Here is a 16667-nt window from a genome sequence, read left to right as displayed (position 1 = left end):
ACATATCAATCGCAAAATGTGCCCCCTCCCCCCCCCCCCCCCGTGCAAATCCATGGCTGCGTCGCTGGTATATATATTGTCTCTATGGTATACAAATAAAACACTCAATGATAGTCAGTAGTAGTAGTAACCGAATTTGTCCTTATCGAATTTATATATAGGCCTACGTGAGAACCGCAACCACTGAAAACTATATGTTTTTACAGTATGTTTGTATACTTATTTCTAAGATCTCTATTGGTCCTTGACGAACATGATAGGCAGATTGTTCATGTAAGTGATAAATAGCCCCCCCCATAAATAATAATAATAATATTAAGCGCGCTAGGAATAAGCAATGTATTTTTTGGTAATTCACTATGTCGTGGGGTGTCTGACTGACACTTACCGTATCGTTGACGAGTAGCGCGGCGTGGGGGGGGGGCAGTAGTCGTAATTTTCTGGCTTCAAAACCCATCCAGTTGGAATTTCAGCCACTACAACCCCCCCCCCCCTCCATCATCAGGCCTTAGCTACGTCCCTGCTCTCAACGTAACAGTAGCGTAACTCCAATGGGCTCGGACCGTGCTGAGCCGGGGCCCCGACCAAAAGTGCCCCTCTCTATATTGATGCACAGAAAAAAGGGTACCTCTTTGGATAGGGAGGGCCCATTTTTACTGGGAAAGAAAAACTCATGCAAGACTGAATGTTGTTTCTCACTCATACAACTTGTATGTATCCAGAAGCCGAATTCCTCAATCCTTATTCCATGGTATATAATTACAAATAATTGGTATATCTATGTTGATAGTATTGTTCTGTTATTTCTCTTGATGTATTTTAGCATTAAAACATATTTGTCAGCTGTAAACAATGTGTTAATGCTAAATGGCCATTCAAATGTTCTAAACCAAGACCCCTGCATTGATCCTGCATAAATCCTTAGACCTTGGACCCATGGGCGTCCGAGGGGGGCAAGGGGGGGGGGGCACTTGTCCCCTCCCGCTTGAAACTCAAAAATTGACGTTTCAATGATTTCACCCAACCAACAGTCCTCTTGTTATGTTCATTGCATACGGACCCATAATGCATTACTGAAATTATTGATAGTCAAAATCCTAAGACATGAGATTTATTTTTTTATTTTTCTCACATGTATATGGATATTGTTGCTGTTGATATTCTTACCTTTTCATTCAACTTCTCTGTGTTTTGTTTATACTAATATTTAACTGTATTCTGTATGTAACTTTAAAACTTTGATTTTTTATGTGTTTTGCTGCAGGGCGACAAATTTCCATATCTTATGGACGAAATAAATCTCTATCTATCTATCTCCTGATAGGGGCGCCACTGCAACGTACTCTCCCGCATTGTCACCGTATCCGCCCCATCGCGTCCCAACATAAGAAAAAATATTTAGAAGAAATAGAACCAGCTCCATTTTTTTTTTTTGGAAAACGAAATGTTTACTTTCCATTCCCTCACCCCGAGAAATATAAACCTGCAGATTTTGTAAGAAAACATGGTGACTGATGGGTGAAACATGAAAAAGTTCTCATGTAAAATAAAACTCAACGATGCTTCATTTTATCAAACGAAAAATATCCAATACTCGATGTAAATCTGAGTAAGTTGTTCTATCGGGCGGCACTAATGACTTTGCACTCCACCGTAAAACCAATCAGTGCAGTTTGTGGGAGAATTACGTAATTCAATGGAGTACGCGCTGCAAAGCCCTTAGACCATAGAAATTGAAGCAGCCAAATTAGACATTGACCAGTCCGGGAGCTGTGTGTTTGAACAACGATTATGCGAGGGCATGTCTGTAACTGATGATATTGCTCCCATTCACGTTTTCTTGATATCACTTGAAATCACTGAAAGAACAAGTTTAGGAAAGCAGACCGTTTCTATAGGTAAGTCCTCGCATAGGCCTACCAGTACCACATCCTTCGAGTATTCACAGGTAGGCATATAAAGGTTATAATTAGGTTATATTACTAGTAGTTATAATTGGTGGCCTAGTTGATTTGATCATGGAGGTAAAAACAGTTACATCCATGATTTTTAAGTACCTGTAGTTAGGTAGTCTTGGCCATGTCGTTTGTAATACTTTTTTCTCGCGGTCAAACTGTACATGCGTCAGAGTCGGTTTTTGCCTACCAAAAATGTGCTTGACCTCTGTATTTTACATGCCCGAGGATCTGTCCTGTATACACTGACGTCTTGGAGATTTCTTTAAAGAGGGCGTGAACTTATGCAAACCACAAAATCTTTATTCATATTATTGTTACGAAATTGCGTGTCATGTGAGATCATGTTTCTTCTACAGCAATTAGCGACCGACTCGCAGTGTACAAACCAATCAAAGGCCCAAGTGATTGTTCACTGCGGGAGGCAGGGCTTGAAGAAACATTTTGGGGAAAGTGGGCCCAATAGGCAAACCTGATTGGCTTCTTCGCTTTTCCGAAGCAAATCCGCCAAAATCAAAGGAAAACATAAGATAGCTTGGGAGGAATGTGCAAGACCCTAGTATCAACCTAAAGCGTTGTCGCGGGTATTCTCTGGGCAGTACAGCATATAGATACGGAAAGGTACACTAGGCTGTACATACTATAGGGTCCTAACAAGACTAGTATAATTAGGCTATACTGCATCCATCTGAAATGGGGTTATTTGGATTAGAATGTTATGCCGATAAGCACGACCCAAAGAAAGTAGATTCTAGGTGTGAGAAACTTGAATTTTGTTGTCTATGACAAGAATTGCCCTGAAAACCTATAGTGTATTATGCAGCCTGTGGAAAGGTATATAAAAACAGGCTGGTTAAAGGCATTGAAGACTCGCTCCAAACTGCGTGCGGCCATCTGAAATTAACTTTCTGTTGCTTGCAAGTGACGTTTTGTTCGTGTCGCTACAAAATGCAGACAGTAATGAAACGTGGTACCTTGTTATCTTTAGCTGGACCTGAGATGTCCATCGCTGTATCGTTTATACACTGTGCTGTGGGTATTGACCGGAGCTGTATGTACTGACTGTACACTAGTGTCTAATTACCGACGGTAGCAAGCTGCGTGTGTATTTTCTGGGATCGATGGTGGTGTTTAACACTTCTGTTACACCTCATTTGAAACTAGGTCAGATTACCGGCATGAAACGTTTCTTTTTGCGCGAGTCTTTACACCCTTTTTAATACTTCTTTCACTATGTTGGGGGTAACCTTGAAGATCAGCATATTAAGGTGGTATATGATTGACCAACTACAAAGTTGATAATTGCCCAAATTGTGACATTACGAGAGTATACCGAACAAGAAATGTATTCATTGAAATCTGATTTTTCTTTTTTTCATTTCGATCCTTCAAGGATTTAAAATGGCACTTCATTGGGGAATATGCAGTGCAGGGAAGATCTCTCACGACTTTGTGTGTGCTCTCAGCACCCTGGATCCAACACTACACTCAGTCATGGCTGTGGCTGCCAGATCAGCAGAACGGTCTCGAAAGTTTGCCGAATTACACCAGATCCCTAAGTCATATGCTAGCTATGAAGAACTGGCTTCTGATGACAGCATTGGTATTTTCTCAATTTCTTTACCATGTTTATTTGACTAGTTCTGTTTTAGTTTTGGTACTGAAGCCTATAGCTATATTTCACTCAATAATGTGGGCAAAGTGACATTAGCTAATTAATAATATAATAATTTATAATATTGCTTATTAGTTCAGAAACTTATCTACTTTAAATGTCGTGCTGAATGATGATGACCAGTTTTTGAGGGCTCATCTGGAAAGCAGAGACAAAGATGACAATAATAAAAAATAAATTAAAAAAACAAAAAGTGGTGAGTCAGAAATGACATAATCTTCTTGAACAATCTCAGCTATCCTTGAAGTTTTTCAGGTGGCCAACCCAGTGTGCATGTGTGTGCATAAGCTAATTAGCTAATAAATAATAAATTAATTTTGCTAATTAGGTCAGAAACTGATCTACTTTAAATACTGCGCTGAATGCATCATTAAAGGGTGTGAAGACTCGCGCAAAAAGAAACGTCTAATGCTGGTAATCTGACCTAGTTTCGAATGAGGTGTAACATAAGTGTAATAGACACAACCATCTATCCCAGAAAACACACACACAGCTTGCTACCGTCGGTAATTAGACACTAGTGTACAGTCAGTACATACAGCTGCGGTCAATATACCCAGATCACAGTATATAAACGATACAGCGATGGACATCTCAGGTCCCGCTAAAGATATCAAGGTATCACGTTTCATTGCTGTCTGCATTTTGTAGCGAAACAAACAAAACGTCACTTGCAAGCAACTGAAAGTTAACTTTTTCAGATGGCCGCACGCGGTTTGGGGCGGGTCTTCAATGCCTTTATATAAAAATTGGGGGCAAAACTGACATTTTGTTTAATAAGGCATATTTTTCCTGCAAAGAAATTCAACATTGCTGCATGTGATGATCAGACCGTCAACTTAAAGGAAAGTTTGGACTTCTGTACATGAGAAATAGTAAAACTTTGTAATTGTTTCCATTTGTGTTATCTTTCTTCAGATATTGTTTACATTGGTTCAATTAACACAGAACATTTGTCTCTAAGCAAATTGTTTTTGAATCACAACAAGAATATCTTGTGTGAAAAGCCAATGGCATTGAATGTGAAGCAGTTGACAGAGATACAGTCCTTGGCCAAAGAAAAGAATCTCTTCTGTATGGAGGTAAGTCCTGGATGAGGAAAAAGGAGCATTGAGGATTGAAAAGAAGAAAACTTACACATTTTTGAGGTTTGACAGCTAGTTTATCAGAAGTGTTTACCCTTTACACTTTTTGGTTTCGATGATAATCGTAACCTTTCCATTCATGATAGTGTATGTATGCGCGTTCGTGGGTGTGTGTCTGTGGGTGCGTTTGTGACGCCAAGGTTGTAAACACGATATCTCAAGAAGGGAAAATCAGACCAATTTCATATTTGATGTGTTAGAGTACCACATTCAGTACAAGAAGCCTACCGTTTTTGATGGAGGTCAAAGGTGCTTTGGGGTCACCAGTGGTCAAATTGTGAACCTTGTAAACACGATATCTCAAGAAGGTAAGCATGGGAAGATCTCATATTTTGGTATGTAGAAGTACCACATTGAGTATCAGAAGCCTTTCGTTTTTGATTTGAGGTCAAAGTTTATTTGGGGTCATCAGGGGTCAAATTGTGAAAACTTTGTAAACATGATATCTCAATGTTTGAAGCTTGGGCAGATCTCATACTTGGTAGGAAGGTGTATAACATTAAGTACAAGAAGCCTATTGATTTTTGTGGAGGTCAAAGGTCATTTGGGGACAACAGGTTTAATTGTGAAAGCCTTGTCAACATGACATTGCAAGAAGGGAACCTTTGACAGATCTCATATTTGGTGTGTAGATGTACCATATCAAATTTAAGGAGCATATTATTGCTTTTGGTGGCGGTCATAGGTCATATGAAGTCAACAAATCCCAAATATTTACTTTGCTCCCATCTTACCTGTCTCTCTACACTAACGCTCTTTCCTAAGCATATCGCAAGGGAAGCTTGGACGAATCGCATATTTGGTGTGTAATTGTACCACATTGAGTACAAGAAGCCTAATGTTGTGGGCGGAGGTCAATGGTCGTCTGAGTTCACCATGTTTTACACAATATTTCAACAAGGACAGATGTCTTATCTAGAATGTTGATGTATCTATCACATTTGGTACAAGAAGCCAGTTGTTGAGGTCAATGGTCATTTCAGGACAGCCTGTGTCATTTAAATTTATCGTTTGTCACATCACACTGCTTTTTACTGTATTACTTGGGTCAAGTATGTTGTACATCCTCACCATACATTACGTCAGATTCCTAAAGCTAACTGCTCATGTTACATCATCGAAACCAAAATGCATGTTTGCATTCTGGTTAAATTTGTTATGATTTTCACAATTGCTTACTGTACACATTTATTCTGCAGTGGAAATCATTGGCTCCAAATTTTAGCAATTTTTAAAGAGTTGCTGAAAGTTTTCAGTTGAATATACTTGAATATAATTAAATATTTAGATGTAGAAGCATATTCCAAATATTATATTAATTTAAATGTCTCATATGAGGGAGTTGACCTAAGCATTGTCAATCTCTGAAAGATTTTAATGACTTTCTGACATGAAATGGTATTTTCCTTTGTCATTCCTACAGGCTGTTTGGAGTCAATTTTTCCCCATCTATCAGAAAATAAGAGAAATCATTGCAAGCAGAGAAATAGGAGAGGTTCAAATCGCCCAAGCTACATTTTGTCTTCCAATTTTAACTAAAGATCATGTTGCCATGAAAGGTCAGTGATGAGGATTATTTCTCTTTTTGTCGGTCATAACATAAGGGAGGGGCGGGAGAGGTGGATGAAATATTTGCCGATATCCCAGAATGCAACACACTTTCAAACAGCTTTGAAATTACTGTTAAATTAATGAGTATCAGCCCCAGAACTCAATTTAATCCCTCCCACTCTCCCATATTTTCTACCTCCCCAAAATCCCGCCTCTCCATTCCCCCTCTTTCCCATTTCTCCTGTGCATTCCTGTAGTGAGCTATGAACGAAAGGAATAAGGTAGAAGTATTTGGATTAAGGCCTGTGTGCTCTTCTAGCCGAGCTTTACATCGGTTGTTGGTTCTACAAAAGTATATGATTAAGCTGGATCGGGTTGAAGAACTTTCAATTCTCATCTTTCGAGATCCGGCTCTAGGAATCACAAATGATTCCGAGTTGGTTAGCATCATGTTTGATCTCTAGAGTAAGGCAAATATGTCACCAAAACAGAACTAGTATTGTTCGATACAGGTGACAAACGCCTACAGTGGAATTACGACCTTCCTTGCCGGTTCCGAACCTCTGGACATATACAATAAGCGTCCATAGCCTAGACGGTTAGGGCGTCCGCATATAAAGCGGGAGGCTTTATATATATATATATATATATATATATATATATATATATATATATATATATATACATATACATATATACGTATATTCATATTTATGTATATACATATATATATATTTAACAATGATAGCTAATTTCTTGTTCGAAATTCTTTTTCTTTCAGAACTTGGAGGAGGAGTTATGTATTCTCTTGGCATGTATACAGCCCAGTTTGCCATGATGGTCTTTGGTGATGAAACACCTAAATCTGTTTCTGTCTCTGGACATCTCACACCTGAAGGTTTGGACATGTCTCAAGTTAAATTTGAATGCTATAAGAGAAAAATATTCCATGCTGTGATCGTTACAAACCCATCTAAATACCTTGTCCTTATCACAAGGTATGGTTCATTGAATGCAACCTATTTTACAAGCTTAAATGATAAGGGTACCAGCACACCTTGGCAATCTACGTAGTAGCATCCTTCCAACAGCAGGATCGAAAAACTCCTCCAGTACTAAGCATATATAACAAAATACAGTAGGAAGTTTCACCTCATGAATTATCAAATGACCAAATTAGCATCAAAATAAGTAGTCATGAAAATGTCAAAGAATTCACTATGCCATTGATTCTTCAAATGTTTTTACATTTGCTTTTATAATCTTCTTGTTGGTTTATACTTGAAACCTTGCACGTTTGGGGAATGCATGCTTGGCTGTCAAGGTTCTCCGTATTAATGAGAATTTCCTCAAAATGCAACCATTTTGTACAAATATTATTTTCCTCTATGAACAAATTTTTCCTTGTCTGTGTAAAGGGGTTGATTCTGGTGCAAACATCACATTACTCTACCCTAACAACAAAATGGCTACCTTGGTGTACTCTGGAATCTGTAGGATGTCAAATGTAGCAGAAGTAGGCTGCACAGAAGGGAAGATAAAGGTAAGTAACAAGGTAGCAAATATCACAGCTTTTATAACGACCTTAATTTGGAGATATATATACACACGATAGCAGTACTACCATATGGGAATGCTTTGGCTGGAAGCTTGATTTGCCATATAAATAAATGGGGTTTCTATAAAAACTGTTGTCTTTTGCATCTTTATCTTGTTTACTGATCGTCAATAACTTGCACATGCTTGCTATAAAAGCAGACAAAAATTTGTCAGTATTGTTTACAAGTAAACAGTTTTCTAACGTGTTTCACTTGAAGAACAATTGATTTTCATTTTCTAAATTGGTGTTTTATATTGTAAAGTTGTAATACATGTCACAGAATGTATTTTCATTATCCTTGTTTATAGATTTACCCTTTCTGGTGTCCCACCCACATGGAAGTGACACATACCAAAACGGGCAGGACAGATCAATTTCAGTTTCCTCTACCGGACTCCAAGGTGAAGCCATTCTATGATAATGCCACTGGTTTACGTCACGAAGCAGAAGCTGTGAGACAGGCCATTAACGATGGTAAAACTTTAATACCAAGAGTACTCAGTTTTTATACCAACTCATTCATTTGTGTGAATTTTTCATTCTCTTGACCTCGTAAGATGTTTGCTATTTATGATGACAGGTTTGATTGTGAGGCAGTTTCTCAAACTTTATTTAAAAATCCCAAAACAAAGAATTAATTTTGCTGTTCTCCAATTGCCTATCATAGTCAGAATGCCAATTTCCACAACTATTTGAATTGCAAAGAAACAATACATCTAGGATGACTCATTTTCACTGGCCGAAAAAATGGAAAAGCAAAAGTGAGCTTCTTTATATGTGTATGGCCATGCCATTTTGGCATGACTGGACCGCCTTTAATAGACATGTAACCCTGAAGGAAGCTTGTCGAACCCTTTCATTTAGATTTAGAAACCTCTCAAGGCGTGGGGTAGCCTCCCAATAAATTGTGCTCTCACATCATTACTTTCAACTGTTGATGTATAGTACCAGCTACAGAACTTTCAACCAACATAATTATTGTGTAAAAGTATTGAGTGGCCCTAGCAGGATCTCAATTCATAGGATGAACATCCTTCAGAGGATAAACATAATTATTCTTAACAACATTTTGGGTCTCTGTGTTGCAGCTGCAGATGAAGTTGTATTTTTAATAGCTCTACGAGAGCATGCTATAATACAGCGTAAGAGAACTCGCTAGTGAAGAGTAATATATGGAACTGGAGGAACAACACTAACTGGTCCATTCCATCCTTGTTGTCAATGGTAAAGGACCGAGCTCCCATCAACCCCTATTCCCCAAGAATGTCACCACCCAACATCCCTCAGGCGTTACATATGATAACTAGGTTACACTTCTTTTGAAAGTTTTGTTAATCCCAAAGTGGTCATTTATGTTTCACCCTTTTTTGGTGGGAAATTCTTTTCTTCAATGTGTATTCTTTTGCTCTTGTCTACCAGGGAAAAAGGAACATCCACTCATGAGCCACGAAGCGAGTAAGAAGTTGGCAACTTTTGTGGAGTTAGTTCGGAATTCTCTTGGATACGTGATTGAGGGCGATATAGCAAGTCAATTATCAATATCTAAATTATGATATGTCGGCTACTCAACCTCTGTATCATTGGCTAATCATGGATCTATAAGTTGATGAATGAAGAGGTGAAATATTGAATTAGATACTTGAAGAATGATCTTGCCAAATTGCAACTTGTAAAAGCATTAATCCAAAAGAAAGTTTAACCATGCAAATTCCACAAATATGTTGGCAGTGTTCAAAGCCTCTCTGAACATGAATGTGGTCATGAAAATGATTGAAGGGTTTTCAAAGGGAGTGTTACCCCATCGTGTGAAACAATTTACCAGAGGGAGGAATCAGGAAATGTTTCACATTTCAATAGAAATTAAATTATATAAAGTGCAATTGTACTAAATAAAGACAGTACTATAAAGTAATATTTAAATGTGAATTATGCATTTTTATGAAGTGATTGACTAAGATATTAGTTGCAAGTTCTGTATGCATTTTATACAGAAAAAAAGTGCCATATTTGTAGAAGAACTTCAATTTCAGTGTCTTTTCAAACAATTCCTTTCTTAACTTTTTTAAATTCTTGAAAGTAGACAACTCAGAAAAGGTAAAATCTCAGTCAAGGAAAATGAAAAACTTATAGTATGACAGGTACATGCTTTTGATTTTATCAGTTTTCTATTGGTAGTTGTGTAGTAGAGGCAACGGGATAACCTTGTGGTTTCTTGCCGGGGGCAGAAGGTATCTGTATGTGATAGTGATGGCACTGTGTATGTATGTGTGTGTGTGTGTTGCCTTGGCTTGTAATCACTGTATGGGTGCACATTATTGAGTAAATAAAAACCCTATCAGGTTTTTCTGCAGTGTTCCAACATCATTTGAGAGCATAATCTCAAATCCTTGTTAAAAAACATAGAACTTGGAAGAACACCTTATTAAGTATAAGAAATGTCTGTGCACGGTTAACATTAAATGTTCTCATTTATTTGCAGAAAATTGTTATATTTTCAATATGCACAGGTGTAATTTGCGTTGCTTCTCCCTTAAAGATATCATGCAATAGGTGGCCTTCTTACGTTCGTCTTGTTGGGTTTGTGGGAGTGGGGGAGGGGATGGGGTTTAATTTAACAATCGAACCTTAAATAATTTCTCCCTCTGTTTATATTTTTTTCTGTCATGCAGTTTGACTGGTTTTGCTTCTATCTTCCATCTTTGGGTTAAAAGCATGTTAACAAATTTTTATTTGGAGTATTTCACGTGATTTATTTTCAAACAGTTCCGATGATATATTTTAACAGTTTATTATGCGGGCCAGTGTTGGTAGAATGAAATAGTATTATCTGCAATAAATTATTGGGTAAAAAACAGTTTGTATTATCTTTCCTGCAAATAATTTATGCTGGGAATGCTCTGTTTTTGAAATTTTGCTGTTATCTAATCTTACAATGTAACTTCATTATTTTCCCCCTTTGTTACTTACCCCACTATACCTCCCTCCCATAAGTCTTAGGATTCTCCCATACTGGAGTCATGTGTTTTAAGGGAATGTTAATGTCTACACCAAACATTAAAGGATAACATTAGGCAAACTTCAAACAGTAACCACACCAGTCAATTTAAATAGGAAAGAATCCAGGCCGGGTTGGGAGGTATGTCTCACTCCTTTCAATCTCAGAAGATAAGTACTGATGGCTCATAAGACAAAGTGACTCATTTGCCAAGCTTACGCAAAAGTTAATTTTTTTTTTATTTCTTCAGAGACTTGTAAAAAACAATTAAAGGCATTGAAGACTCGCCCCAAACCGCGTGCCGCCGTTTGAAAAAGTTAACTTTTCGTTGCCTACAAACAGGGAGTTGTTATGGAAACAAGTGAACTTTTTTGTCTCTACAAAATGCAGACAGTAATGAAACGTGACACCTTATTATCTTTAGCTGGACCTGAAATCTCCATCGCTGCTATGTACAATGTGTTGTGGGTATTGACCGTAGCTGCATGTATTGACTGTACACTAATGTCTAATGACCAACGGTAGCAAGCTGTGTATGTATTTTCTGGGATTGATGGTGGTGTCTAACACTTCTATTACACCTCGTTCGATCTAGGTCAGATTACCGGCAACATACGTTTCTTTGTGCGTGAGTCTTCAATCCCTTTGAAATCATAACACGAATACCTCAGGGAGCACCTCGCTTCAGATGAAGTTTCAGCGTATAAATACTATCATGACAACGCTTTGAGGCAATTATAGAGACAGTATAAACAGTGTGGATATCATGTTTCTATTAGATCAATGTTGGAACAATTCATACTGTCATTAGGCTGACGATCGCTTATTGTCCCAGTTCAAGTAGCTGTACCTAAGTAGGAGAGCCCAATCGGTACGGTACAAGAACTCTCAACGGAAGTCAATTCTGAAGGAATCTTAAACTTATTTTATGGCGAAGTGCTATATTTAACTAAAAGGCAGTTTCGAAATTCTTAGGTTAAATGTGGATATTAGTCCGGGCGAGCAGACAGAAGGTTTGTGTTCAGCTAGTCTTGTTCAAGATCGTGGGTATCTCTCTTTAGTATATGCTCGCGATCTCGAATATCTACTAGCACGCCCTCTATTTACATCTCTTTTGGCTGTCTGTTCAGAGCATGCAGGGTCTATGGAATAAAAATGAATGGCGCCTTTAATTGGTAAAGTGAAGGCGTCGGCCGTTTTATACGGCTATCGGAATAACACTGAACCGTCTAGATGTAGAATAGAGTTCAGAATGCTAAACTAAATCCTCTTAATTCTAGCTCAAAACTTAAATGGTGATGATATGGAAATATGCAGGTGCCATGGCAGGCCAAGCTCTCAACTATCATGTGTTCACGGGTTAGGATGATGCCAGTTGAATACTTTTATCTATGCTTTCAACGGCGGGTCTTGAAAGTGACGTAAGTCAATGGAAAGATTAATTGTGGTTCGACACTTTCAGCAGCAATATAAGAGAAAATACATCAGAAGACATCCGCATAATACTAAAACATGCATCCAACACATCACCAGACAGAGATGGTATCCAGTACCTATACACTTAAAAGCAGCTCCAACAATACTCCTCGACGCACTCAATATGTTATACACAGCTTCTTTCAAGATTGGGCACATTCCAAACATCTAGAAATCAACCACCACCATAGTAATTCCAAAACCTGGCAAGGATAACAAACACCCAGGCAGCTACAGAACTATCAGCCTCCTACCAGTCCTCGAAAAATGCCTAATCGAGAGAAAATCATTGCCAGTCGTCTTTTCAAGTTCATTGAAGAACACAACATTATCCCTGACAGCCAGGCAGGTTTTCGCCGCAACAGAAGCACAACTGACCAACTCTTCCACTTTCTACAAGACACATCAACCCACAGAATCAAAGGTCACCACACCATCGCAGCTTTCTTCGATGCAGAAAAAGCCTTCGACGGGATGTGGCACGAAGGTCTCTTACTGAAACTCAGAAAATACAACATTCCAATCAAACTAACAAGATGGATCTCCAGCTTCCAGTCACACAACTCTACCAGCTTCAAAATCGGGTCATCGTTCTCTTCACCACTGAAAATCACCACTGGTGCACCTCAAGGTAGCACCATCAGCCCTATTCTTAACATCCTCTACGTAGGAGACATCCCACAACCAGACAATGACTGTACAAAAATCTCACAATATGCAGACGATGTCGCCATCTGGACCAATCACATTCACCCGTTCAGAGCAGAAGAATACCTACAACAATACATCAACAGAATCCACGAATAGTGCAATAACTGGAGAATAGAGTTAAACCCGAAGAAATCACAGATTCTCTACATCGCCAAACGAAACAGAATTAAAGGAAGACAACTAATCTCACACTCAACAACATCAACATCCCAGTCACCAACCAAGTACGATTCTTAGGAATACACATCGACAACCGGCTCACACTTGGGTACCAACATCGTCTTAATCAAAGAAAAGTAAAATAACGTGTCAGACTACTTTTCGGAATTGCCGGAACTGAAGAGCACCCGCTAGCATCACCTAACACCACTATGAAGATTTACAAGATGATGATCAGACAACTCTACGAATATGCGGCACCAGCCTTAGCCCACATTACCACCTACAACACAGAAAAACTTACAGCCACACAACGCAGAGCATGCAGAATCTCCTACCATCTGCCACAGGATATATACAAAGTGTTAAACAGTAACAACCATTGCCAACATTGCACCAATGAACGAGAGACTTAAGTCAACTGAGAGACAACTTCCTCGACAAAGTCGCCGTTCCTTCTCATCACCTACACCAGTTCACCAAGAGTCAACTAAAACTAACACCCTTTGTCCTGGATAAGACCCCCCATCACCGGCCTTGATATGGAAATTTGGAGACCGTTTATCTACCAGAAGATACGTTATTCCAGTACAGAAACCCTCCAACCAACTTTTACCAAAAACAGCTACACCGTCATAGGGAAAACATGTCCGTCTAGCCTCCGAATCGGAATCGGAATCCTATCCATCGCAAACACACAGACATTTGAAAAGAAAAGAAAATGAACCAGAACCAACCGTTGAAGCCAGCCACCACTCACCACCACTCACCACCATATCCACCACTCATCGCCTCCTCCAAACCTCCAAACTGCTACCTTCCTGTCACCTTCCCAGCCACGTTCTTCGACACGGCCCACAAAGTTCAAATTGAAATAAATCTCAACATTTCCGATCTCTCATTTTAGGAGTCTTATATTTACCAGTCAGGGGCTTTTGCCCCTGGCTCGCTGAAGCGCCATTCGGCGGAAACAGCTATCTACAAGACAGCGACGTACCCAGAATTTGAAAGGGGGAGCACTTTTTGCGATTGATATGGGGGAGGGGTCTAAGGGGAGGGGTCTAAGGGGAGGAGATATTTTTGAACAATTGAAGGTCCTTAGATGCGATCTGGTGCAATGTTTTGCCAGCAGTTTCATCATCATCAGACCTATATATAAATTCGGTATGGACAAATTCGGTTACAACTACCACTGACTAGTATTGAGTGTTTTAAATGTATACCATAGAGACAATATATATATACATACCAGCGACGCAGCCAGGAATTTGCACGGGGGGGGGGGAGAGGGGGGCACATTTTGCGTTTGATGTGGGGAGGTTGAGAAATTTTTGAACAATTGAAGGTCCTTAGATGCGATCTGGTGCAATGTTTTGCCAGTTTCATCATTATCATATGATATCATATTATCAGCAGATTTTGTTTCCTGTTTGAATTCTTTTACATGTTCTTTTAGTATCAGACAGACATATATAGTGCTCTTTTACAAGTTTTCCAGTAGGAAGATTCTTGTTTATTGTCCAATGTCTGGACTTGATTACATTTGACGAACTTTACTGATGGACAATATAAACTTTCATATTTTGTAAGACAGCCAGATGTGCAGTGGCCTAAAAACAAATATCGTTATCGCAGTGTATTATCAGTGTAATAATTTTTTTTTATAGGAAGTGCGTATCACGTACGATTGCTAGCTTAGCTTCATAACATGCTGTTCGTGCAACAACTTAGGACGAATCATAAGAAGTATGAGAACGCACGTTGTCGACGTCGTTGTGCATACGGTTCGTGACATTCCATCGAGTGCGGTTAGGTATAGGCAATATTTATTTTATTACGCAGTGGCCAACTGTAGGCTTGTTATAGGCTATAGGCTAAATTCAGCTAATTGCATCTGCCAAACTAAGTAAGTAGTTGAATCAGTAGGCCTGAATGTAACTACGATTATAATCGAGTTAACGAAGCTGACGAGTTTTTCAAGATCAAAAGAGCAATGACAAAATACCATGCTAACAAAAGAGAGAGTTTTTAAACAATTTTTCGACACTGAAAGGGGGGGGGGAGCCGTCGCTCCCCTAAGTCCCCTTGGCTAGACATTTATCATTAAAACTCTTAGACGGCTGCCAACCGTGATTAAAATACACAACCGTACGTCGAGTTCTGACTTTAAAGTGGTTATAAAAGTGATTCTTTGAACATTAGCAATTCCGTTAGATTTGTCATTTTTTTGCATCATGAAATGGATAAATTACTGAGACACTGTCCAAACAAAATTAAAACTGCTGCATGCATCTTTTCTTTAGTTGAATTCATTTATTTGTTTTATGGGAAAGGAAGTCTCCTATAAAGTCTTAAAAAGACTTAACAAGGTAGCAGACTCGCTGGGAGAAAAGAAAAGAAAAATGTACAAATATATATAATACAGAATATACGTGTAGTGTAGCGATTTACCATATTGCAAGATATTTTGTAATATTGTACTAATGTGATTGGTGTAATCTGTTATATGACAATTCAACCCTTTACTCTATTTCTGCTTATCCTATAAAGGCGAAACATTCTTCATGTAAGTGTTAGACACCACCGTCGATCTCAGAAAATACAAAGGCATTGAAGACTTATTTGACACCTCAATCGAAACTAGGTCAGATTACCGGCGTTTCTTTTTGCGCGAGTCTTCCCACCCTTTAATTAACGGTCATGGTGGCAAAAGTTGAATGTGTTGTGATAACCAAAACCATCAGTTTTCATGTGGTGGGGTAGGATATGTGATGTCAGTTGCAGTGGCGGAGCTAGGGGTATTGGTCAGAGGGGGCGAGAATGGTCTGTAGGGGCGCTTTTGACACTATCCAAGCGGAGCGCCACCACAGGTTGGCGCGGAGCGTACAGACATTTTTTGAGTCAAGTTACTCCCTAGACCGCCGGAAATGACCCTTTCCGGGCCTTGCTAATTTGCAGATAAACGAAGAATAAATAGATGTCATCGCCATTTGTGACAGCTCTGAAGTTTATATGGGTGTTGAAAGTACATGCGCTTCATCACAAGACCGCCGTTAAAGCATTTTGTCAGAAAATTACACCAACAAAATGTAACAAATGTCAATAAGTAGATGAGAGCGCAATAATAAAGTCAATAATCGCGAATAAGTAAAAAGTGGTAAAAAGCTGAAAAGGGCTCCAGCAGTCCATTTGAGTCCGTCAGGGGGGCATTCGCCCCCCCTGACTGTATGGACGCTCCGCCACTGGTCAGTTGAAAACTTCAATCTATATGCTATACCAATTGGAAAGTGGCGAGTTTAGTGTGTAAGTCAATGAGAGCAATCAATTGTGGTGCGACAACTTACGTTATTCAATAGAGTACGCGCTGCATTGACCTAGACATTGGCCAGGGCATATGTGT

At 39.0% G+C, this 16667-nt stretch overlaps 1 protein-coding gene across 2 annotated transcripts; it reads left to right on the top strand.

Moving 5' to 3' along the window:
• The first annotated feature begins 1664 nt into the window (after positions 1 to 1664).
• LOC139977884 (trans-1,2-dihydrobenzene-1,2-diol dehydrogenase-like) lies at positions 1665 to 10771 on the top strand. 2 transcript variants are annotated; one of them, XM_071987971.1, is made up of 8 exons: positions 1665 to 1898; positions 3349 to 3558; positions 4549 to 4712; positions 6199 to 6334; positions 7108 to 7224; positions 7745 to 7869; positions 8235 to 8400; positions 9346 to 10771. In XM_071987971.1, exons 1-8 carry the CDS (start codon positions 1802 to 1804, stop codon positions 9477 to 9479), a joined length of 1149 nt encoding a protein of 382 aa, XP_071844072.1. In that variant the 5' UTR covers positions 1665 to 1801; the 3' UTR covers positions 9480 to 10771. The 2 variants fall into 2 exon arrangements, with proteins under 2 accessions (XP_071844072.1, XP_071844872.1); XM_071988771.1 differs by having other exon boundaries at positions 1819 to 1948.
• Positions 10772 to 16667: the final 5896 nt, after the last annotated feature.

The sequence above is a fragment of the Apostichopus japonicus genome, chromosome 1 (assembly GCF_037975245.1).
Source record: "Apostichopus japonicus isolate 1M-3 chromosome 1, ASM3797524v1, whole genome shotgun sequence".
Classification (NCBI taxonomy): domain Eukaryota; kingdom Metazoa; phylum Echinodermata; class Holothuroidea; order Aspidochirotida; family Stichopodidae; genus Apostichopus; species Apostichopus japonicus.
The sequence above is the reverse complement of the archived record's forward strand: the minus strand, read 5'-3'. Positions and strand labels throughout refer to the sequence as shown.